Here is a 24,652-nt window from a genome sequence, read left to right as displayed (position 1 = left end):
CCATAAATTTAATTTGGTTACACTATAAACAATTATAACAGGTTAATGCGTGATTAATAGATTTTATAGCTGTGTTGTATACTTGAAAAGGATGGATGGTATTGATGGTTACAGGCATCAATTCTATAACAAAGTAATAAAGGTGTTATAAGCAGGCCATAATAATGCTGGGCTTTTAATAACTGGTTATATTTTAAAAAATCTATTAATCATGTATAAGCTATTTTTGTAAAGATTTTAACATTAAACAGAATGCTAAATCCCATTGCAGCCCCTAAAAGCACATTTATCTTCTTACCAAGAATGTACTCAATGAAAACAAAAAGAACTCAAGGAAAATGCTCATTTTTAGAAGTTTTCAGATATTTATCAGTAAAACATTTCTCTATATCTGCTAACTATGTTTATAGGTGTAGCAAGAAGTATTTCTGTTCCCGGTTTTAGTAAATTTTTCCCTTCAAAAATGAGGATTAAACTAAATCCCAGACCTCTGAACACTGCTTCCTTTTGTAAATACATGGTGTGAGACGTTGCATACGTAGTAGTTGCCATAAAAGACTCTTAGTCCTCTGCCACATACACAAGGGCTTCTACGTAACAGTGATATTTCCATTATCTATGTGTGAACTGAATTTCTAAATGAATATTAACTTTTAAATAGAGACATGTCTCAAAGACGTTACAGAGATTTCCAAAGAAGTCCAAGGGAACTCTGAGCTCTTACTGCACATAGACATGAGTGAGAAGCCTATTTTTCCCTTGCCCATCTGATAATGCTAGTCTACCTGTACTACACTGCGGTAGTTTGCTAGGCTTCTCAAAACACTTGTTCTGTATTAGGAACAAGCAAACACACAAGCAAATTTGGTGTAACTTCTTCCTGTGGGCTGTTCTCATACAGGTAGCATTTACAAGCTTGCACCCGAGGGTCAAGTTCAATTTCTGGTTTTGGTTTTACGGCAACATGGCTTTGTTCTCTCTTTTATATAAGATGTAAAATTTGTCATTTGACAGTTTTTTATAAAGGCTTTTCTTTTCCTGACGAGGTTAGCAGAACTTAGAACCTTTGTTAGTGTTAGATTATTTCATGGTGTATTGAATTGTTTTCACTTGTTTTATTCCATTTAATTATTTTTTTGATTGAACTAGAAAAATACACTGCTCAAGACAATTCTAAAGAGGTCTTTGGAGATACATTTCCTCTGCACAAGACACATACAACGCAAATAAGGATAAATACTCAGAAAAGTCTCATGGATATTTTCAAAAGAGCTTTTTTAACGATTAATGGCATTATAATTTGAGAATTTGAAAGCTGTACTGTGTAGAAGAGAAACAGTATGATACAAAATAGTTTTGACTTAAACTATTTCACAGTGGGAAAAGCAGCACCATAATATTTGCAGGCAAAGCATTCTTTGATTTTTGTTTTGTTTTGCTTTGCCTTTTTTTCAATATGACATCTGCAGATCCCCAAATTAGGTGTCATACATTGCATACACATGATAATCTTTTTATTTTTAATGTTCAGTCTCTGTATAAATCATGACCTCCCTACAATTCATATCACATGTTCTATAGCATGTTCTTCTGTAAACAGCAAGTTTGTTTATCTTGCAAGGGATTTAGGTCAGAATACATGCAGTAAGCACAAGCTAAAGCAATACTGAACACATGAGAAAAATTTAAGGGAAAAAATGCAACTAAAACAATTTCAGCTTCTAGGAGAAGAAAGAGGCTGTTGGGACTGTTGGAAATCACTGTCATAAACAGTGTCCTCTGCATGTTTTCAGGAGCTGATTAGTATATTCTAATGTCATATCAGGTCTGTATTTACTGGCTCAATAGTTTCCAAAATGCTGTCTAACCCAAACTGATACATTTTCAGTAATGTATCACCCCCAATAAAATTGCCTTGCAATATACAGTGAAATATATGACTATTAGGTGTACTTTTATCTTTTTGGTGATTCTTGATGAAATACAATTGGAGTTTAAATATACTTAGGTGTGTAAAAAACCTATATTTGTTCTCTTATGAACCCAAGTGTTTCTTTAGATACTGGAGGGGTGAAAGCTGCAATACATAGTAAAAATACATAGTAAAATCAAAAGTAGTCCTTTTAGATTTTTTACTTTTTCTATTCTGTCATATTTGCTGATATTCTATTATTTTGGTTTCCATCTTGATAAAGGATAAGTGACCAGAAATAGTCAGAAATTTCCATTTTGACTGTGAATCTAAAAGTCATATGATGTTTAAATCGGAGATTTAGTTTCACTATTTTTAGACTTAAGTAAGAGGTAAAGTACAGACCAGAATCCAAATCCTCAAAAATACAGAGTATAAAAATTCAGAATTTTCATGTAGATGTGTTTTTGGTGTACAGTTTTGACCAGGACTTAGTATCATTGGAACTGTGAGCACGGTAATATAAGTAAAACCCTGTTGATCTGGCTGTGGGTTTGCTAAATTGATTATTCATTTCCTCACCATTTCTAACATTATTTTCTAATTAACATAATGAGAGCTAAAAGAAATTTTATTGCAGGTCAAAAACACTGGGCAAACCGGACTACAATTATGTTACCCTTAAAGACAGTAACCTGGAAGAAGAACGGTAGTATATGCATATATTATTTCTACATTATTAGTTAAACTCTACTTGACATGTGGGTCAGGGATTCTCATGTTTTTACCTATCAGCCACTGGGATTCAGTTAAATTCTTCCTGTGAGATGTAAATACCCATGTGTTTTCTTTAATTTCCTGTGACTGACATACATCCAAAAGAGCAAGTGACCATGAAATTGTTAGCCTTCTTCTCTAAACAAATGTTGTATTGCCAAAGGCATGTGATCATGAGATAAGTTTCTGTGAAACAGCATGAAAGAGTAGTTCATGTCATTAAGCTCTTTGAAACTGTGATTTATTCAAATATGTGGTTTACTTAAATGCTAGAAAAACAGAAAAAGCAATAGTGATAAATAGTTGTGATCTGGGTTTTATTATTTTATAATAAAATAATCTCTGTCACAAATGCTGAACCATATTTCAAGGCTCATGGTGTATGGACTAAATAGCTAAACATCAATTTTGTTCATTCGAGATTAATGTTAGAGCATCTAAGTATAAAATAAAACCAGCAGAAGTTATAAATTGTTAGGAAACCCAAACTGATCAAAAAACTAGTTACTTATTGAATGCCTGAATGACTATAATCCCTCACTCTCATTAAGATATTGATCAGACAAAATTTGTCTAAAAATACGTGTGACTTTAGGATGCAAGCAGAAAAAAGCAAATGCTGGTTTCATAATTTTGACCATGTATTTTTCACAACTGGACAAAACAGGGATTTGTAAACTAAGCAGCTGCCTCAGGTCTTACAATTTTAGCATCCTCTATTTGTAAGAGTACCTTACATGGTTAACCACCTTGGGTCTCAAATAGTTTGAATCTGCAAGAGTTGAAGTTTAGCAAGTTTGGCATTCCTTGTGCTTGCTAAGGTTTGGGAGGTCTCTGGGATGAACTAGCCTCCTGCACGCTGAGCCTCAATACCCATCAGAGCCTCGGACAACTGGATTCTTACAGTTATGCTTACAATGATTAGTGTATCGTCATATAAAAAGCAGAACTCATCTGTGAATTCAACAGCACTGCTTTAATATTTTACTAAACATCTAAGTTTAGTGAGACTATCCTTGAGTTTCCTTTAATTAGTAAGCTACTGATCACAAGTGAAGACTAACGCCTGAGTAGTCTTGGTTCTGTGCTGATCAGTACAGAAGAAATACAGCCAGTCACACCAAAGTCCATCTTAGATTCTCTGTTTGCATTATATAAACTATCCCTGCATATATATGGGGGATATATATTCAGCTTGTGCTGAATGAGTTAATTCTGTTCTACTACTGGTTTCTGAAATCACATAGGTGTTAAAACCTTGGAAGTTTCATTTTTCAGGAATTTGTGCTGATATTTTCCATCTTTAAGCACCTGGTTTGCTGTTTTACAACACTCAGCTTTGCTTTGTAGTGCTAGATTTGAAATAGCCTTCTTGCCAACCCCAGCTGAAACAACATGAAATCATAATTTTGCACTATTTCCATGTAAAGTAAGGAAATGTTCATGAAATACCTGCCTTAATTTTACTGGGGATATTAATGAACCACAAGATTTATTGGAAGGCATTTGCAGTGTTACATCCATAAAGACAGGTTAAACCAATTATGGTTGATTTTATTTGAAATTTTATTTTAATATGTGTCACATGGGTTTTAAAGAAATAGATTCTTCTTCTCTGGCCTACCAATTATTATCATTTTTATTCCTCTGAATTGCAGAAATCACAGTTACCTATAGCTCTCCTATACTGCTGGAATATATACCCACACTCAGGAAGAAAATTTCCCTTATACAAACCTGAGGTCCCCCTTTCCTTCCTCAGGGAAGAAAGGAAGGAAGGAAGGAAGGAAGGAAGGAAGGAAGGAAGGAAGGAAGGAAGGAAGGAAGGAAGGAAGGAATAGGAAGGAATGAATGGAGTGAGGGAAGGAAGGAAGGAAGGAAGGAAGGAAGGAAGGAAGGAAGGAAGGAAGGAAGGAAGGAAGGAAGGAAGGAAGGAAGGAAGGAAGGAAGGAAGGACGGATGATGTCTAATGTCATTCTCAAAGATGAAAATGAGATCATCAGAATGATCTGACCCTGTCATCCTTTTACTTTGAACAGGCAGGAGGGAGGAGTGAGATTGTGAAACATATTACTGAAATGCAAAGTGCTTCAACATTTACAGATTTGCATACTGTTCTGATGAAAATAGCCAAAAATCACTGTTGAGTTTGAATACAGTTTTTCAGGAAGATGAACTGGATAGTGTAGTTGGCTTAGTCCACCTCTAGTGTAATTTTTGCACTCTCCTGTGTTCTTCATCCTGTAATTCAGAACCTACATTCTCATCACTGCATTTCCTTCTATTTTAATATGTAGTTTGTTTAAATTGTGTTAACAAGTAGTTCAGGACTAAACAATATTTTACATATTAGCGTGATTAGGAAATCCTGATACAGTTTTGCATTGGCTTCATGGTTGACATTCATTTCTATAGCTGTGATCATAAGTTTTGTTAAATGCTTATGCTTATGCTTCTTAGAAATTTACTTAGGCTGTTTTGGTGTGAAAGCAAGTCTAGCTATCTGGAGAGACTATTCCATCAAAAATTCAGCTTCTGAAATTTTAATTTTCCTAACATTTTCATGTGATAGTCTCATAAACAAGTTGAAAATAGTAAAGTAGCAGTAAGTTAGGTACCCATTCGGGGTGAAATGAAGTGTAGATTAATTCTCTCTGCAGGTGATATGTGGGGTAGAATATATCAGACTCAAAATGATTTTTGAACCTAAGGCACGCAGCTTTCAGCTTTAGATATACCCAGAAGCATGTTCCTCCTTCTAGCAGCTTAAAACTTGTTTAGTGTTCAGCTACCTCACATTTTGTGTGTTCAGCCAAGGATATAGTGAGTTCTTGATGTCTCTGAATTGTTTAGTGGCTGTGCAACTATGACTACTTCCATCACTATATATTTAATATATTGTGGAAGCTTTTCTGTCTTGATACTCAAACTACCCTGACTGACCTTCTTTTCTTCGGAGAAAGACATTGGGCTCTCATTCACAAATGATCAGGCATCAGCCATTTGTAGCAGATATCCTAATTTTCTTCCTTCTTTTAGTTGGTGTTTGAGTCTGCAAAGTTTGGGGTTTTTTTGTTTTTGTGTTTTTCTTTCTTTACATTGAAGATCTCTTCATGTGTATAAAAAATGCATTGACTTCAGCTGTTTCTATTTCAGTGAGAGAGTACTTTTTTGGAAAAAGCTTGCTAAGAGAAGTATTTGCAAATCATCGGTGAAATATCAGTGTTATCTATTTAAATAAAACTAGTGTGAGAAACAGTCCAATATCCGATGCCCACTGCAACATTTAAAATCTGAGGAGGAAGGGGGCAAGCTCAAGTATGTGCAGGCCCTAAATTGGTTAATTGATATTGTTTGAGAACCACTGGCAGCATGCTTTATGACTGCTCTTATCAGCACTGGGCACCTTTCTCTCTCATTCTATCCCGGAAAACCATGGATATAAAATATCTTGGACTTTTTTAAATGTGTGACAGAAAAAATATATAAACCATTGCATTTCTATTTATCTGCAGGTAACAGCTGATTCCAAAGCAAATGCAGTTTTTTGTGACCTGTCCTCATCCTTTTACCTGCATATAGTTATGCCCCATCCTGAATGAAGGCGGGAACTTGGGTTGTTAATTAAAATTCTTCTTGCATTGACCCTTTTGTTAGTAACCAGCTTCTGCTGTTGTAACTAAACATGGCTCCAGCATAAATTGCTCAGCATTTTTGTAATATGTATTAATGTGTGTATATTTGATACATGCCACGTTGTAATGAAACCGTTAACAAAGCCATTTCTGAAAGATACCATAAAATTGCAACAAGACTGTTATTTGAAGAAAAATAGAATTGAACTTGTCTTTTTCCTCCTGTGGTTTTTGCATCCTGTTCCTCCTTTCATCTATCAGAAAAAAATCTTAAGTGGGATGGTACTTAATATTACTCTATCATCTTTAACAGCACTGTCATACCAAGAAAAATATATACAAAGAGGGTTATTATAACATAGACAGAAGGAAAATTATCCTTCTTTGTAAATATTTCAGCATGAGATATTCAATCCCTTTGCTTGCTTTTCACACCTGACACTGCTTAGGCTTATGTTTGACATACAGTCAACCTGATCTCCTTCTATTTATATCATTTATATAAGAGCTTTTTTCATGGAACTCAGCTAAGCTCACATTTATCTGTACCCATCCAACTGGATGAGTCTGTTTTCTTCTGCCTGATTCCTAGATGGTAAGTGTTTTGAGGCAGGGACCATTCTTTTGATCCTTTGTTTGCCGGGTGGATAATGTAGTTGTTATAGAGATTAGAACAATGCCTCTGACTAACAGAACATACCTCTGTCTAAGGGCTATGACTCACGAGCTCTTAATGGTTTTAGCTGAAGCAGTTTAAGACGATAGTGCCTCCATCTCCCTACCTCCCCCTCTTATGGAAATTAAACCCCCAAAGGTAGGAGTGATATAAGCAAAACCCATGCCATCTCTTCATTTATGTCAATTTAACAACCACAATGTTTTAGTTTATCAGCTGTCATAGAGGCTTAATGTAATGCTCAACACTGCGAACTGGGAGAGCTGTGAAGCAGGCCCCTATTTCCTTCTGCTGCTCAGGTTTGGGACAATAACTTCTGACTGGGGCAAGACAGAAAATTTGGGTGGCAACATTTTAAATTGTAAGAGCTAAATCAGAGTTCACAACTCAAAGGCTTCACCCTTGTTATTACTGTGATACAAATAAAAAAATACAACATTATCACCCCTACAACCACAGTGCACTAGTTCAAAAATGGTAGATTGTGAGAATGAAGCTTGAAGTATTTGTGCCAAATCCTGTATTAATTCTATCTCCTTCACATGCCATATTGTTGATTTTTTTCTACTTTTATTTCATTTTTTTTTTACCTTTCTCATTACAGTTCTGAGATGTGGGATCAATCGTAATCATGAAATGTCATTCATTGTTATTCAAAGACTCTTCAGATATAAGATGGTCACTGATCAGTACGTATTGTATGCATGTGAATAATTCAACAGAATACAAAACAGGCATTCGGCCTCTTATTTTGGCAGAGTTTCAGACAGGCACAATGCTATGTATCCATATTCTCAAATAGTATTATTCTCCTAAAGGGCTTTGCAGCGTCTGAATGTCTACTTCTCTGTGAGAACTACTGCTAGTTCTTGGCTTCATAGTTCATGTATTATTGCTCCTTGACAAAATATCTTGCCCTTTTAACTCTTTTTTCAGTTGCTCAGAATGAACTGGAGTTGGATACACCATCTTCTATGGTCATATAGAAGTCACTTCTATAATCATTACAGCTCTATGGCTGTGATTTGGTGGCCAAAAGCCCCAGTCACTGTTGCAGGCAACAGTAGCAGCTGTGGGAATAACAGCAGTAGAAACAGGAATAGCAGCAGTGTTGCAGTGTCATCCAGATTTGCTATCTGTATTTTCGTTGCTGTTGATGAACACACAGATTGTGTGTTTGAAGCTCTGGGAATTCTAGCTGTGGCAGTTAACTTTCACATTTTTATTCTTCTCAGCACATTAGGCATCTTTGTTCCGAGACAATAGCATTTGTCAGTAGGTGGGGGAAAAAACTTCAGCGAGGTGGATCAGACTGGAACACCCACACACAGACAGGATAGCAAGTTGCACTCCCAGAAAGTATGACGGCAACTTCCTTACGATAAGGTAAAATAGAAGGTTTGGGGCAGAGTCTTCTTTTCAGAAGGCCAGTAGAAAGATCATCAGCTGCTCTTCAAATGACACCCGGCTTTATCATCAGCAAAGCAGGATTAATTGATTATTACTGCAGCTGTAAAGAAGGTTTTGTGTCTGGAATATCTTTGAAGCTCATGAATTATTTAATCAAATGGAAAATCCCTGTCCAGAGAATAAGAAAATACTAAGAATGTTGAGCTTTCCAGATAGTTCAGCCTAAGATTTCAAGATAAATACTAGGAAAAGGTTGGTCAAAGCTAAAGAGAAAACACACAAAAAACCTGAAGGAACAAAACCCACCACCAAGAATACCCATTCCCCCTCAATCTGAATGAGCTGAAAATAGCAGTTTTCAGGTTTTTTCCTTTCCTTCATTTTGCTGCCAGACAGCTTCACTGTCCTAAACAACTTTAGGTGGTACAAGCTGGGTAAAGCTTAGATTCTTCTTATAATTCACTCTCACTTTATGAGTAGAAGAGAATTCATATTCATCCTCATGACTGAGCCAAATTTTTTGCTATTGTAAATGAATGCAGTTCTTTTGGCTTCAGCAGAGTTGTATCCATTCCAACTACCACATAATTCTACCAATTTGTTTTAATTTTAAGTGATGCAAAGGATTTTCATAATGAAGTAGGGCACCATAGATGGGAAACTTCCTGCTTTTCATCTGAAAATGCCCTCTGCTTTGCTATATATGTGTCAAGTAACTAACGAGTTGTGTTCTGAAGCAAGAAAATCCCATCAGTTATTTCAAGAGCAGGCCCTGACACATATGCTGCAATCTCTGAAGGCCCAGTGCAAGCTGTCCAATTGTGTAGCAATGAAAAGCAATTTGAGTGACTGACAAAGAACTCATAAACAGCTTCCCCCCCCCCCCCCCCCCATTTTTCTTTTCTTCCTTTCTTTTCTTCTCTTTACTAACTCTGTGGCCCATCTGCAATCTTTCTAGTGGTTAATTAGCAAATAAAGTTATATCAGGCAAGTAGAACAGAATGACTGTGATTCTGCTACTCAGGGAACTCCTGTGGGGTCCCCTACCAGAACTTTATGTATCAGTTTTGTTCCAGAGGTGAGGTAAGTCTGAAAGATTCATTTTTAAATAGCTAAAAGAAAGGAAAAGACGTGGTTAAGTGCATACACAGCAGTGCCAGATGGACAGTGAAATATACTGATGAGGTTACTAAAAGAATAGGAAAGATCTCAGTATATATGTGTGTAGATAAAAAACAATGTAGATGGAGAAAGGGCAGAATGAGTTTCTCAAACTTTGGGCATTTAGTTCCTGCTGTGTTTGTCCTCACTGTTTCTGGATTGGCTTCACAGGAGGCAAATATGCAGTACAGCATCCAAAGACAGTTTTCCATGTTTTCAAGCATATAACCTGTACGGTACCTGAAAAAGCAACTGCTTAAGAGTATTGTATAATAAAAATGTATATCTGCAATGGAGTCCCTTTTCCTGCAGTAGGCTGCTTCTAATATGCCATTACGTTTCTCAAATTCCCTTAAGTTGATAAGCTAAGGTTATTTAGCATTTGTTTCCAAACACGATCACTTTTGCAGTGCAGATATCGTATGTTTAAGGACAGAACCCATGATTATCTCAAAAATTCTGAGAAGACCATGATTTTCTTCTATGATTCAGTATTTGCGCTTAACCATGGGCATAACTAAGGATGAAATAATATCTCTGATTTCAGAGAGGATATGTTTGAAACTAAGCATATCTGGTACTTAGTCTGGCGCGGGCGTGTGGGATTGAGCAACTGATAAAAATCGTAGAACAACAAAAGTGAACACATATTTGTTGGCAAGGGCTTTTTCTTCTTCGTTCCTGAACCTGTGTTTTTATAAGAGGAAGAGAAATGAATAGAAAGGTGACAGTGGTGCAGTATTATTGACTGGCAACGGCAGTGAGGGCGAGTTACAAAAAGTAGATACCCTTTTGTTTGTGACAGGATTTAGAACTGCAGATCCACTGAAAACAGTTTATTTATTATTGGGTTCAGTTAGACTAAGCACTAGGAAAAGGAGTTTGAATACTTTTATGCATTTGGTTCTATCAGTAAGTATGCACGTATAAGATGGGGGTTTTTTGAAAGAAACATAAGGCAAAAGTGAGTTCATTCTGCATTGGAAACCCCAGCCTAAAAAAAGAGGTTTAGCTGCTGTTAAGACCTTGCTTTGTCAATTAAGTTATTTGGAGCAGATTAGCACTTCTCAGAAGATGCTTACAGTTTCAAGGCTAACAACTAACTGGCTAATAGGGCTACATCAATTAATATGGTTAGGATTTGTTCCATTATTTCAGAGAATATAAAGAAGTGGAGTGACTTCATTTCAGGAAGGGAGAACCAAAGTGTATATTTCAAGTAAAAGCAGAGATTGTAGTGTATGCAGGTGTGAAATGGGATAGTCCTTGCATCATCTTTTTGCAAGAATTTCTGAGAATAAGGTTTGGAATCAGAAGAACAAAACTCTCATTTGGCTTTTGCTTTAATGTAGTTAATGTAGTCCTAAGGAAACAGAGACTTGACTTTTTGCAGTGCAACAAGTTGGTGCCTCTCAGCCTTATGGGTACTCACAGTTTTTAAAACAGCAGCCTCAAAAGCCAAAGTCTTTCTGTTAGTGAAGAAAGCAGTAATGTTGTCTGTCGCCTTGATGGAGGCTAGAGCAGACTTTTTGTCCCTTCACTTTAGGAGGAGATGTAGCATAAAAGAAAAAAAAAAACAAAAAACAAAAAAAAAAAAACAAAAAAAAAAAACAAACCAAAAACAACACAGAAGTTGGGTTTATATCCCATAACATTCCAAATTGGCATAAAATTTGTGCTTACAATAGTCTGATAATAAGAGAATCCTGGATTCTCTAGATAAAAATGGAGGCTGGAAGGAATGTCATCAGTTTATCAGTATCAACAGACTGAAGATACATGTTTTCATTCTCTTCTTTTGCATTCTTTTGCCTGATGATTGTCTTCTCAGTGTGATTTATGATGCCAAAAATCCAGGTCATTCTGTCTTAGGTAAGGACCACCTTCTCCTTTGTGTTCCTTTTCAAGTAACTCACCGCAACACTACCATCATCACAGGAAGAGTTTAGGCATGTAGTTAGGCCAATAGTTGAATTTGTTACATCAGGAAAGAACAAAATATTGCTAGAAATGTGCAGAGTCTGTATGCAAGCAGTCAGACAATGGTCCGAATGTCACTTCTTCATTTGTAGTTATTCTCTTTTAAGTTCTCTGAGCCTGATCTTGAGTCTGAAAAGCAACTAATGACTTTGAGTGCTTTAACATGGCATTGGCAGAACAGGAAGAGTTTGAGGGATATACAAATTCTCAGCACATCAAATTCTGCAACCCTTTGTGTTGCTATAAATATTGTGTGACTTGAATGCAGGTAGCAGAATTTGTCTAGATTTATATCCATGAAAAGGTGAGATTTGGTACAGCCTGTAGATTATTTAGCTTTCTTTTGCGTGAATTCATTGCAGCTCTTAGACCTCAGTTAATTGCAGCATTGCTTAGAGTTACAAGCCTCTGTGATAACTCTGTACTTTTAGCTTTGGGCTAAGATACGTTGTCATGAATTTTGCAGAAAAAAAATGTCTGTCACTCCACCTACATAGGACATTTTCTGGATATATGCAGATTAGCTTGTCAAATTACTCAGATTCCTGTTAAGATATGATGGCTTACTTCATTTGCTGCAGCCCATGCATATGAAATGAAAGGGTCAAGCTGTTTTAGCTTTGACTTTTACTTTCTTGACTTTTTTGACTTTGGGGTAGACGTTTAGTGCTTCTCAGTATATTATCTGAAGACTGTCTGTGGGACGTGTTCTCTTTAGCTCTTTCTTCCTATATAGAATCTCCATTATGCTAAAAATAACAAATATCTTTTTTACACTCACATAGCATTTTTCAGAGCAGCGCGAAATCCTGAATGGACCTTGTATCACGTTAATTCAGCCCTGGCTATATAACCCCTTCATAGTTAACACAGATATTCTTACTTTTGAATAAAAGGGGAAAATGGCAGAAACATATGTTCAGCTGGGAAAAGCTGTAATTTTAAAATGGCAGTGACTATAATCTGTTTTTCTAGAGCTACTCATTAAACATCTATTGTTAAGAAATAAATAGAATTCTGCAGTGTGCTTCAGGATAGAATGAGTTAAGTAAAGTGCTATCTACCCTTAATAAATTTTTGAGACAAAACAGTCATATAATCAGAGACAATCTTTCCTGTATTTGTAACCAAGTTCTTCAGAAATAAGTGAATACAGATTTCCCAATAATTTCACAGTGTCATGTTTTCCTCTGCTGTAAATGTATTTTGCAATAGTCTGTGAGCAGGGCAGTGAAATATATTGCTTGCTAATAACTATGTACCAGCTCTCTAATATTGGAGACTATTTGACACAATTACCTATGGTTCATAGTACTCTCTTGAAACGGTATTGCTGAAGTCAGTGTATTATTCAACATGAACAAGCATATCACAATCACCCATTATGTCTTTCAAATACAAACATGTGGTTAATAATGATAAATTTGTACTCAGACATGTTTCTGTGTTCTAGGCTGGATGGATATATTGCTTACATGTAATGTAATTACATATCAGTCTTGTGCGTGCATATATAGTTAGCATGATGTTTAAGAGGAGAAGAGTTTCTCTTTTGACAGTATCAAGGAGATTGTGTTGATTCAATATCACGAAAAGAAAGACTATTACTGTCTACGACACCCCCTTTCTGCTTTTCTGACATCTCATAGCTGTTGTCTCTCCTTCCTTAGGTGAAGTTGGTCCTCAAAGTCACATAGAGACCCTCCACTGTCTTGTGCTCCCGTGGATATTTCTATTGGTATAGAGTGAGTGTAAAATGGAGCGAAAATCCAAATCACACCATAGCTGTGAAATCAGGCCCAGATTTTCTTGAGAAAAGGAAAGTAAATCTTGGTTCTCAAGTGTTAAACTGATGTTCATCAAAAATATCACCAGTAATTACTGTGTAGCAAGTGACCGTTAAATTGAAATTAAGCCTAATGTGGATTCCTTGTACACTCTTTGTTTCTTCAGTAGATGAGTTTCACCTCTGATGAATACAGCATTAATCTGTGCTCCATCATAAAACAAATGAATTAATAAACTAAATTATATTTTAACCTGTTTAATTTTTAAATTATTTATGATTGGGATTGTCTACACTTGATTTGCAGTAATCTTTGCTCAAGGAAAAAAATAGAGATGAAGCTTTTCTATGGGGTTTGTTTGGTTTGATTTGGTTTGGTGTCTTTTGATTGTTGTTTCTGTTTGTTTGTTTGTTTGTTTTTGCTATAGGGACATGAAATAACCTACTAGCTGTCAAATAATAAATGTCCAGTAATAAGGCAAGACATTGCTTGGACTAAAGACATTAACAATATTATAGATTCAATTGTATATACAAAGTGATTTAGTAGATGATTGGCTGTTGTGTGCACACTTTGGCCCCAGTGCGGTGTAGTCAGTAGCTATATACTTCATAAACTTGTGACTATTTTAATTAATTTCACATAGAACTGAACAGAAACCAGATTTTTCATTTTATGGACAAGTCTGCTACTTTGAAATGTATGAGTCTGATGGAAAATAATCAGTATATACATTTCTCTGAAAGGAAAGCCATGGTAGAACAATGATTTTAAATCAATTGAAATAGTTTTTTTCCTCTAAGAGCTCAAACGTTTTTTGGAAGTGCTACAAAATGAAAGTGGCTCCATTTCAGGGAAAGAGAACTGAAAGTAACTTTAAAATAAATGTCAAAAATGTATACAGAGGTAAAATGGTGGTAGTATGCGCATCATCTTTTCTAATAGCAATAATAATTTTCATATAAATAATCGTATTTTTCCAATCTGTAAATTAAATATATTTTCCTTATAAAAATGTTTTTCTAATAGTATGCTTGAAAGATGAAAGTGATTTCACAATAGTTCTGCTATGAAATTTGTCATATTCCTAGTTTTGGTTTTGATGACACGGCATTTGCTAGCAGAAAACTGATGCATCGCAACAAACTGGGTTATCTTCTGTTATACATTTTAAGCCAGGCTGTGATCTACTGCCTTACACTGGGCCCTCAGTGTAAACAGAAGTAACACAGAAACCCTTAAACTTGCACTGTTTTTTTTCCAGAGGATTTTTGATGATTTACAACATGTCTCAATTTTTTATCCTGCCTGTCTCCTTATTGCCATCATACAGTGGTCAACAGTTGCACCTCCTGCATATTCATGTACCTTTGCATAACTGAAATTTACAGTACCAATGTATAAAATGCAAACTTACTTTGCTTATAGGGTATTTATACAGTGGTGTACAAAATCTCCCCAAAAAAATGTGTAGTGTGTTAATTTCTATGTGACAGACAATTGAGGCGTTACTATTTTAATGCTTGATTCAAAGCCAACGGTCAAGCTGCTGAAGATGACAAACCTACATTCTCTGACAAACCCACGGTCTTCCTAAAGCCTACACAACTGAAAAACTATCATCTGCTGCATCTAAGGTCTGCTGAGATTTACAAGCCTACTTCCCTATGAAAACAGGATTGATACTAAAAGTAGATTAATTTCACCATATATTAGAGATATAAAAGTTAGGCGAATGGTATAAATTAACTTCCGGATGGGTGTTTTATTTAATTTATCATGCACAGCCATCTTAAAATGAGATGAGTCATTCACTGACATGCTCCTCTCTCTCTTCACTCACTACAGGGAAAGCTAAACTTTGATTAGACAGCTAACCTTAAGTGGATAAAGCCAGTAGAGATAAAACACGCATACAGGAATTTTTGTTGGCTTTTTGTCTCTTCTGCCCAGAAACTTATTCTTCGGCTTTGAGGAAGTAAGGAGATATAGCAGGAGGGACAGAGCCAGAAAGAAGGAGGAATAAAGGAGCACCCCACTCTTCCTAGTCACAATTCCTGGTTACCTTGTTGAGTTAGCCTCCTTTTACATGCTGGTAAGCAATCAAATGAAAGCTCAAAATGCTTTACCATACCTGATTGTGGACTTTGTTTGGGGATTTTGGCTGCTGCTTCAGGGCTGGAGGTGGCACGCACACGCTGATTGGCAGAATTATGGATGCTACTTGGAACAGCTGCTGAGATGTTTTTGCGAGGTTTCATGTCTTGCAACCACATTGGAGATGCCTCAAAGGCCTGCATTCGCCGAGAGTGGCTGTTAGCGTTGACTTTGAGAAATGCCTGGGCCTTGTACTCCTGAAGGTCTCCATAGTTGGCATCGGTCACCCTGCACTCATACAAGCCTTCGTCCTTTTTCCTTACTTTTGAAATCTGCAGCTTGTGGGAGATGTCATTCCCTTGTACTTTCACTGTCTGCAAATTTGCCGGGAAAAAAGCCAAACAAAAAACCAAACAAACACGTTGTCAGGTATTATTCTTTCTCTGGGAAGCCTCTACCGATGTAGAGCCTGTCCAGAGAAGATCAAGTACCAAATTAACCAGTGGTGTGATTGTGCTTACTGCAGGGAAGTTCCATCAAGGATGAATATGATTATTTGTACCTATGAGGATGTCTGACATCTTCTTTCCAAAACTGTTTAGATGGTGTGCTCTGAAATGCTAATTGGCCTCATTCTAATTAATTGCTCAAGATCATAAACATTCTTAATGAGCTTTCTTACATAAACCTACTATCTGTGCACTTTGTTCGTTAAACCATTCCAGTTAGTTGGCTTTATTGAATAAGTCAGTTTTTGAACTAGTGCATTAAAAAATTTGTTGGAGATGTTTGCCAATATTTAAACTTCTTTAATAACAATTTCTTAGATTAGGTTGTAGTCTTCACTACATTGAAACTGCATATTTGACATTCAATTTGTCTCCTTCAGGCACATCTAAACCTTTGGTATTTTTTTGTTTATTAACTGTAACAAGACATCTTGTGTCAGGTAGTTCCTTTTGTCTCATTTATGTAAGTGTGTACTTATTAGAAGTCATGTATCATTTCTGCAGCACATATTCAGGGAGCACATACTCAAGATCATTTTAAAAGTTGTCAGCTAAAATAAGACTCCTGATTTATTTTTAATTGCTTTTAATATCTGAGGGTAACATAATATAATTTTGTCTCACATCATAATTAAAACACACATGAGTAAATTATGCATCTAGAAATCTGTGATAGGTATTAAGATGCATTAGGAAAAGTAATACAGATTCTTTTTTGTATGTTCATCACTTCAGAGAATTTATATTTAATTAATTGGCTATTACTCTCTATCTGGATTAATATCTGTTGCCCCACAGGAAGCCAGTTAAAAGGGATTCAGTTGGACAGAAAACTTCAGCTTTGAAGAACTCCTGAGCCTGGTTTACTTACACCACTACATAAAAATGGTAAACATAAAAATGCTGCCTTGTATCATATCAGTGACAGGCAATGGGGAAACATCAGGGTAATGAATATATGGTAGGCCACAAAAATGGAGAGCTGTTAGATTGAAACTAGGCATGTGGTATTGGTGATTATACAGCACATTGCTTCTGATAGCTTGGCATGCTGTAGTTACCAGTGTTGGCAAAGCACCTATTCTGCCTGCTTGATAAATTGAAGAGCAATACTCGTGAATACATTATTGCTTTAAGGTACTGGATGGACTTTACGGGCTGTTGTGTTGTATCCAGCTTTGAATTTATACTTGGCAAGCTGAGTTGAAAGTATGGATTGCATACTTTCAGGCATAACATATGCAATATTAATTACACAGAAAGTGCTGGATAGTTATTTAAATCATATTCAATAATAACATATCTCTACTGAACAGCTCATATTCTGTAAAGGGATTAAAGAAGTTTCACATGAGCCATATGACTGGACAGAGGATCTGTAGGTCATATTCTGCCTTCATTTGCTCCCATGCAACATCTGCAAAGTTGTTGCATAGCACTAATGGAAAACAGAATTTGAGTTTTGCATTTGAAATTTAGAAATGGTTGCAGTCAGCATGTATACATGTTTTCAATTTATGCCTGATTATCATTTAAACCCAATAGAAATGGTGCATTTCAGCAGTTTAAAAACACAGCATATTTTACCATTTCTTTAAAGAATTTACTAAATGCACTTAAAAGTTTGCTCTCCTCTTCATGAAGATACTTCCCAGTAATAGTAAGGGAGACTCTCTGTGTGCCTTCAAGAAAGACAAAAAAGAAGGCTTCATTTTTAACAAGTGTATTTAGACTGTCAACCTAATGTTGACTTTTTTTTAATTGCAAATATAAAAAGTTTTATGCAAGCTTATAAAAACACTGTATAAATACCCCACTGTGAATTACTATAACACATAATGAGAGAAAGAGATCTTTAACTTGAAAGATGGGACAAACTTTACAGCCTATATTGTGTCATAGATCTTATGGATTACTATGGGCCAGTATTGATAAGGAATAAATTGGCTGCTAGCACTACATCTAGTGGAATAGTATCCAAAGACCACTCCTTTGTAAGATAGTCTAGAAATGTAACTGAAGATATGGTCCATGACACAAATTGTTTATGGTGAGAAGTATCATAGGAAATGTTAAGTATGGCTAGAATTTGTATGGTATCTGATTTCTCATTGTGAAAGACTAGAACTTTAAAAGAATTGTCTCAAAGCTTGCTTAAGCTTCTGCAAATCAACAGCAGGCTTGCAGGCTGATAAGAAGCTTGCTTGTATCTATTTAGCACCTTCTGCAGACCACCCTCCTGCTTGCCAGTCACCACCCAAGATGGCCAGCAGCTGAGGAGGGTGTGTTGCCCCCAGCTGGAAAGGGTGCAGGCCTCTGGCTGTCAGAGTGGCCAGGCCCTGCCCAGCCCGGGGCCCACCCGAGCCTCTGTTGTTAACTCCCAAATTGCTGAAGCACAATGACTGTGCCAAGCACTGCCCAAACAGCAAGGGAGCAGGAAAAGTTTATATGGCAATCATGTAAAATGACAATTGGCTGGGCAAAGGCCACCGTCACGCTGACTGGTCAAGCTACGGACTGACCTGGGCTACCTGGACTATAACTGGCACGGCGGCCCACCACAATTTGGGAATCGGGACCAAGACCCCCACCACCATCAACCACGGATCAATGGGACGCTGCTGAACTTATGGAGGACCGCCGAGACGTCGTCGGGCCTGTGGTGGTGACTATACTCTTGCTGTGCTCTGTAACATTGCTTCTCTTCTCTGCCTTTCCTCTACTTCTGCCTTTACTCTATCGCTTGTCTCAGTGACTTTTGGTGGGGAATAACAATAAACCTGCAGACCTGCAGTGAGTGGCATCTGACCTCGTTTGCGTCTCAATTTCACACTTGGAATCATTGTGAACCTCTTCCGGGCCCAATTTAGTTGGACTGGGACCTAACACTCATTTATAAATGCCTTTTAGCTATACCTAGCTGCACTTTGACCTGATGTAATTAGTTGGTTAGTTATTTGTAGGCATCAAAGAGCAGCAGAGTAAAGGATTTAAAAGAAATGATTCACCTCTATCTGTTGCTGTTTTAAACTTTGCTGGTAGTTAGAGCCTTGGCTGCATCTAAAAGGCACTTCTGAAGGGATTGTGTCTGAGAAAGATACTGCTTTATGAGCCCAAAGGGGGTTTCCCTAATAGTATCTGTGTCTTTCCACTGCAGTGAGCACCACACCATGACCCCACCACCGCACATTTCTTGGGACACTGAGGGAGGAGGGTCTGAACTCTTCTGAAGTCAGGGGCTGTATCTTGTGCCTGACTGAGGATGCAGGTCTACTGAGGAAGGCATCCTTTCCCTGGACAAGGGCTGGAGCAACGCTGCTCATAATTTTAAGACAACATTGTGGTTTAATCTCAAAATGGCAGATCGGTAACTCTGGTGTCAGAATCCCACTTTCCTAAGAAAGAGCCTCAGTGGCCAAGAGAGGAGATTAGTCCCAACAGGGAGGTCTTGCCCAAAGATTTTCAGAGCTCTTTTTCTGTCAGTGGATATGAACCTGGGAAAGCATCCATTTAAATATTTGCACACCCCACTGAAGAGAAGTGCAGCTTCACAGCCAAATTTCAGCCTTAAAACCAGTTTTGGAGCTCTAAGGCAGACTCGGCTGTTGCCCCGGGTATGTGAAAACAATAGGCACAAGGATGGGTGCAGGCTGTCTGCTTCACGGGGTGGAAACAGAGCCTGCCAAAGGGTGTGTTTTGCCTGGGTCTCGCTTGCTGATGCCTTCGTGCTCAGGGGTGCCCAGGGATGTAGGCTGCGTGGGGCAGGGCTGTCCTGGCACCCTCTACCAGGGCCGGCGAGGAAGGAGCCGCGGGCTGCCGGCCGCTTCGGTTTGCGGTGCAGGTGGGGAGGGGGATGAGCCGGGGCGGGAGGGGACAACAACAACCTCGCCGCACCCCGCCGTGCCCGCTGAGAGGCGGCGGCCGGCAGCGCCGGGGTGGGGTGTTGCGTCGCGTCCCCGGCTCCCGGCGCGGCGGCGGGGGCTGCCCGCGGCCCCACTTACGCTGATCTTCGTGCCGTCGTTGTCCAGGTCCCGCTCGGGCAAGAGCTCCACCTGCAGGGAAAGGAACGCCGCCGTGGGTTCGCCGGCCCCCGCCCCGCCGGTCCCCCCGGCTCCGCGCCCCGCTGCCCGCCGCGGAGCCGCCGCGGAGCCCGTGGAGCGGCGCGGCGCGTCTGCCACCTGCGGGCCGCGCAGGGGAGAGCCGGCACGAACCGCCGGACACCCCTCAAGAACGGCAGAGGGGCAGTGCCCTACGCACCCACGGCCCGCCCTAGTCGCCTGGGCGTCTTTTCGTGGGGTCGGGGGGGGCTGCAAGCCTAGACCGGCGTGGAGGTGGCAGCGGAGGAGGGTCCCGGGATGGCAATGTAAGTGGACGGGGTCCCCTCTGTCCCGCTCGGAAGGCTTAAATTGCGCTGCTGTATGATGGGGACTTTTGCATCTTTGAGGCAGTGGTTTCCCCCTGCTTCCCCCCCACCTCGGCCCTCCCCCCAGAGCGTGTGCCCTCCTGTGGCAGCTGCACAGAGAGTTAGGGTTGCCAACTCGACTGCACCAGCTGTAAATTGGAGGGCACGTGTAGGATCTTGTCATTTGGGAAATAAAAAATTCGCACGGGGAGCAGTCTCTTGAACAGCTGCTTTCCAAAGGGAAAATAAGAGAGGGGGGAAAAAAAGAAAAAAGAAAAAAGGCAGGCTTTGGAAATCCGTGTGGTTTTGTGAATGTCCCTAGCTGCATCCTGAGAGTGACAGCCACCAAAGGCACCATCCCTCGAGGTGGGCATTTTTATCTGCAGGTTCCTGTGCTGTTATTTCATGGTCAAAATTAAGTCCCTGGGGAGAACCAGAGCCTCCCTCTGCTCCTTCCCTCTTCCCCCCTGCCCCCCACTTCTTTCCTTCCCTCCATTTCTCTCAACCCCTTCTCCTGTGGTATTCCCAGGTGGTTTGGGGACCCCATGGCAGAGGGTCAGTACCTGAGTGCCTGTCACCTCAGCTCCAGCCTCTTGGTCCTCAGCTGCTCGCAGAAACCACCACTGGATTTCGAGGTACACCGAAGCAGAGCCACTTTGGAAAGCACAGGACATCTCAACATTCTGCCCTTCAGTGGCCGTGACATTTCGCGGAAACTCAGTGAATTTTGCTGCAAAACAAATGCATAAGATATTGGGATCTCCTGTTACCTACTCATTGTTTATTCTCTGGTTTTTTTTTTCTTTTTTTTCGTATTGCCTTTTTGCTTCTGTCTCTCTCTTTTTCCTTTTTAATTAATTTATCTGTTTTCTTTTCTCATTCCCCCTCTTTTCTGATTTTCCAGTTTCCCCACACGTTATCTTCCCCGGTTTCTCTCACACCCGGGTATGCCTTTCCTCCCTTAGGCATAAATCCACCTTCTTTACACTCTAAGCTCTGCTCATGGGAAATGCTATAGACGCCCCTGCTTGCTCCCATGGGCTAGCAAAGTTTTATGTAATTAGGTCCAAATACCCTTGGGCAGAATGCAGTATTTCATCAGACTCACTGAGGGATTTTGTGCAAGACCAATTTGGAAGAGGGAAAAAAAATCAGACTGATTTATGGTATTTCGTAGGGCTGAGCTGGAGAAGTGTGAATTGTTAAACCTTCCACAGCCGGCTGGAGTGGCTGTTGGAACGGGCACTCCTCTGAGGTGCGGGTTACAACCACTCATCAAAATGCCCATTTCAAAGGGTTTACCTGAGTTAGTTACTCTTCCTGAGAACCTCTGCTTGCATAATCAGACCAAGAAGCAATACATATTCTGTTTCTCAGTCCTTGCATATACTCTCTAGAACCAACCTTCACCTTTGTATCCCAGTTCTTTAACAAACAGGATTTGCCCATTTCAATGTACCACTGCTGGATTTCAAAACTAATCCTGATGGACATAGTCCAGGGCACCAGTATTTCTTCAAGTCTCAGTCTTTACTTCCTTCTCATCCGTTCCTATAACTCACTTTAAAATTGTGCAACGTAATTGCACAATGAGGCAAGTGAGGGGGACTACAGACAAACAATGTAATAAATAAAACTTGTGTTTCAAGAAGAAGGAAATTTGGAAAGACCCTGCAATGTTGCTTTCTGTTATGTGTTGTTACAGATTGACTAGAGCATATTATGATGTGAAGGAAATATTGCTTGCTGTCTCCTCCCCTCTCTCTCTCTCTCTTTATCCAGGGTTCCTCGCTAGCCTGGAATTGGTGGGATAATTTGGCAATACGCTCGACCAATTTTACTTCTTTTTCCCCTTGCATTAGCGCTTGGCAACAGATACTCAGCAAAGCTACTAGCTTTATATTTCACGGCGTCCCTTTTTCTGCCCCCCCGCCCCCACCAGTCAGCGATTGCTAGTCACCGAGTTAAACTGACAAAAGGACTGTGCATTTTGTGCATTCGGGGCTTGTAAGTTTGTTTTGGGGTTTTTGGGGGGCTTTTTTTTTTTTTGGTTTCTTCGTTCCCTCCCCTCCTGATCAGTGCGTGTGAGCGGTGTGGGGAGGCGGAGGGGAATGCTGCTGGCGCCCTCCCGCATCGCACCGCCGAGCGCAGCCCGGCACAGCCTCGCAGAGCCGGCGGGGAGCTGCCGGCGGGGAAAGGCGGGCAGCGGCAGCGGGTGGGAGCAGCGTGTGGGGGCAGCGGGCAGCGTGTGGGGGCAGCGGGCGCAGGGGGCAGCGGGCGCAGGGGGCAGCGGGCAGCGGGCGCAGGGGGTAGCGGGCGCAGGGGAGCGGCCCGGCGCGCTCTGTCCATGGTGCTGACAGCGTCGCCGCAGCCGCGAGGTCCCAAACAACCGGCTCCTGCAGCGCCGGGGCTGCTTGAAATGCAAGGCGCGCCTTTCGGCGGGGAGGGAGGAAGGCGACGGGGGTGGGGGGGGAGGTCTTCAAAGAAGTCGATCTTGTCTTTTTCTCCCTTTTTTCTGTTTTTTTTTTCTGTTTTTTTTCCTGTTGTTTTTTTCTGGTTTTGGTTTTTTTTTTTTTTTTGGGGGGGGAGCCCAGAAATGCACATAGTCACAGAATCGAAATGAAGGTCTGACTCTGAGGATTGCAGGGTAACAGGAGAGGAAAGGGGACGCAGCACAAAAGAAGACTGCAATATTTTAAGGGAGGCAGTAGATTTAGCCATCCGGCACTTGGTCTGAATGCAATAATTAAGCATGCACGGGTAGGTACTTATTGTATGCATACATGCCTATATACTAATGTGCACAACCTAAATGCATGTATGTTGATTAACCAACACCCCTTTACTCTTCTGCAAAGGTGCCTGTTATTTTCCTCTTTGCAATCAAGTAAAGGAAGCCTGTTTACTTTGGGGAAACTTCTCACTTCTGTTTCTTTTTACAGAAAAAAATAAAGCTAAATTTAAACCTGATGTTTGGTGTTCTCGTCTCCTGTACATTGTGGTTGTTTACCTTCTATTTATTCTCTTTTTCCTTGCGATCCCCCCTTTCTCTCCCCCCCCCCTTCTGAGGCTGTTTTAGCATAGAAAAACACACACAAGTATTTTATAATAAGTGATCTTACCTTGTGTAGAAAGTCCTTGTTGAACATAGATAACTGAAAAGAAAATGAATCCAACATAAGCTAGAAAGATCCCCATCATTCCAAGACGAAGAAGAAGTCACATCAGGGTAACAAAAGCCAAAGGTGCCCTCAAAAAAGGAAGAATTGATATATGAATGTATGTATCTCTAAATATATGAACAGAAAGAGATTTTAAAATGTTACAAAAAGGCTCTGTATTGTAGCCCTAGCTGCAACACTGGCAGCATTCTGCTACTCAGTGGAGTCTTTTTCTTTGGGAAGAGCGAGTATTGCAATACAGTGTGGTTCAGATGAGCTGTCTCAGGCGCTGTGTTGCTTGAAGTCCAGATTCAGACTTAAAAAAAAAAAAAAAAAAAACACGTTGAAAAGTGGATATCAGCTGCCTTCTGTGCCTTTTTCAGCTACCTGGCAGCTTCGTCCAACGTCAGCTCCTACTGCTCAGGATGGCGTGATGACTGCCCTCCCTACACACTGATCCAGCTTGGGAAGAGGAGAGTGGGGGAAAGAAAGGGGGGTGTGGGGGAGAGAGAAGTCTACTGTGCCTGTATTGCTTCAACTTTTCCCTCTAATGGCTGCGATGATGCCTTTAACCCTTCCTTCTCTCTCCCTGTTCTCTAAACCTCTCTAACTGTTCTGACTTCTACTGGCTCTGATGCCAGGGTAAAGCTGTGCTTTTTTTTTTTTTTTTTTTTGCCTTTTTTTTTTTTTTTTCCTAGTGTACAGCTTGCGATTGTAGAGAGAGCAGGGAGCCTTTATTGTACTGATGTAATCTTCGGTCTTACATCCCAAAACACTCAGTGGCTAAGAGGGCAATGCAGTGGTTTGATTTTTGGTGAGTTAAGCTGTTTCTGTTTTCTCCTTTTTCTCTCCCTCTTACAGGGTTTGTGGTGAAAATAGTTAGTCAGTAATCCTCCTGCACTCACTATTGCCTGCTGCAAATAACTATGCTTCTAGCATCTTACATTAAAATGTTGTTCATTTTGTCTTCAAAGACAGATAAAGAAGATGATACTTAGAGTGTGCTTAAGATACAGGTATTTATACAGATTTCTCTGGAAATAATATTTAGGTAGACCAAAATGGATTTTGATATCCTACAGATTACTCACAGTAATATATATATGTACACCAGAGAAGGTGTTTACAGCGTATTAAAGAATGCT

At 39.7% G+C, this 24,652-nt stretch overlaps 1 protein-coding gene across 6 annotated transcripts in view; it reads right to left on the bottom strand.

Moving 5' to 3' along the window:
* VSTM2A (V-set and transmembrane domain containing 2A) overlaps positions 1 to 24,217 on the bottom strand; it is a 42,019-nt gene extending 17,802 nt beyond the window's left edge. For 4 of the 6 annotated variants that reach the window (XM_074576312.1, XM_074576310.1, XM_074576309.1 and 1 more), the window contains exons 1-4: positions 23,469 to 24,217; positions 20,910 to 21,076; positions 19,946 to 19,996; positions 15,473 to 15,809 (exon numbers count right to left, since the gene is read on the bottom strand). In XM_074576312.1, the coding sequence (XP_074432413.1) occupies positions 15,473 to 15,809; positions 19,946 to 19,996; positions 20,910 to 21,076; positions 23,469 to 23,547 (634 nt within the window). In that variant the 5' untranslated portion in view covers positions 23,548 to 24,217. Of the gene's footprint in view, positions 1 to 4,909; positions 4,931 to 7,588; positions 8,579 to 15,472; positions 15,810 to 19,945; positions 19,997 to 20,909; positions 21,077 to 23,468 lie in introns of those variants that run through there. The other 2 variants (XM_074576315.1, XM_074576313.1) reach the window with 2 other exon arrangements.
* Between the last annotated feature and the right edge of the window lie 435 nt (positions 24,218 to 24,652).

Source organism: Larus michahellis, chromosome 2 (assembly GCF_964199755.1).
Source record: "Larus michahellis chromosome 2, bLarMic1.1, whole genome shotgun sequence".
Taxonomy (NCBI): domain Eukaryota; kingdom Metazoa; phylum Chordata; class Aves; order Charadriiformes; family Laridae; genus Larus; species Larus michahellis.
Note: the sequence above shows the minus strand (reverse complement) of the source record. Positions and strands in the feature narration are given on the sequence as shown.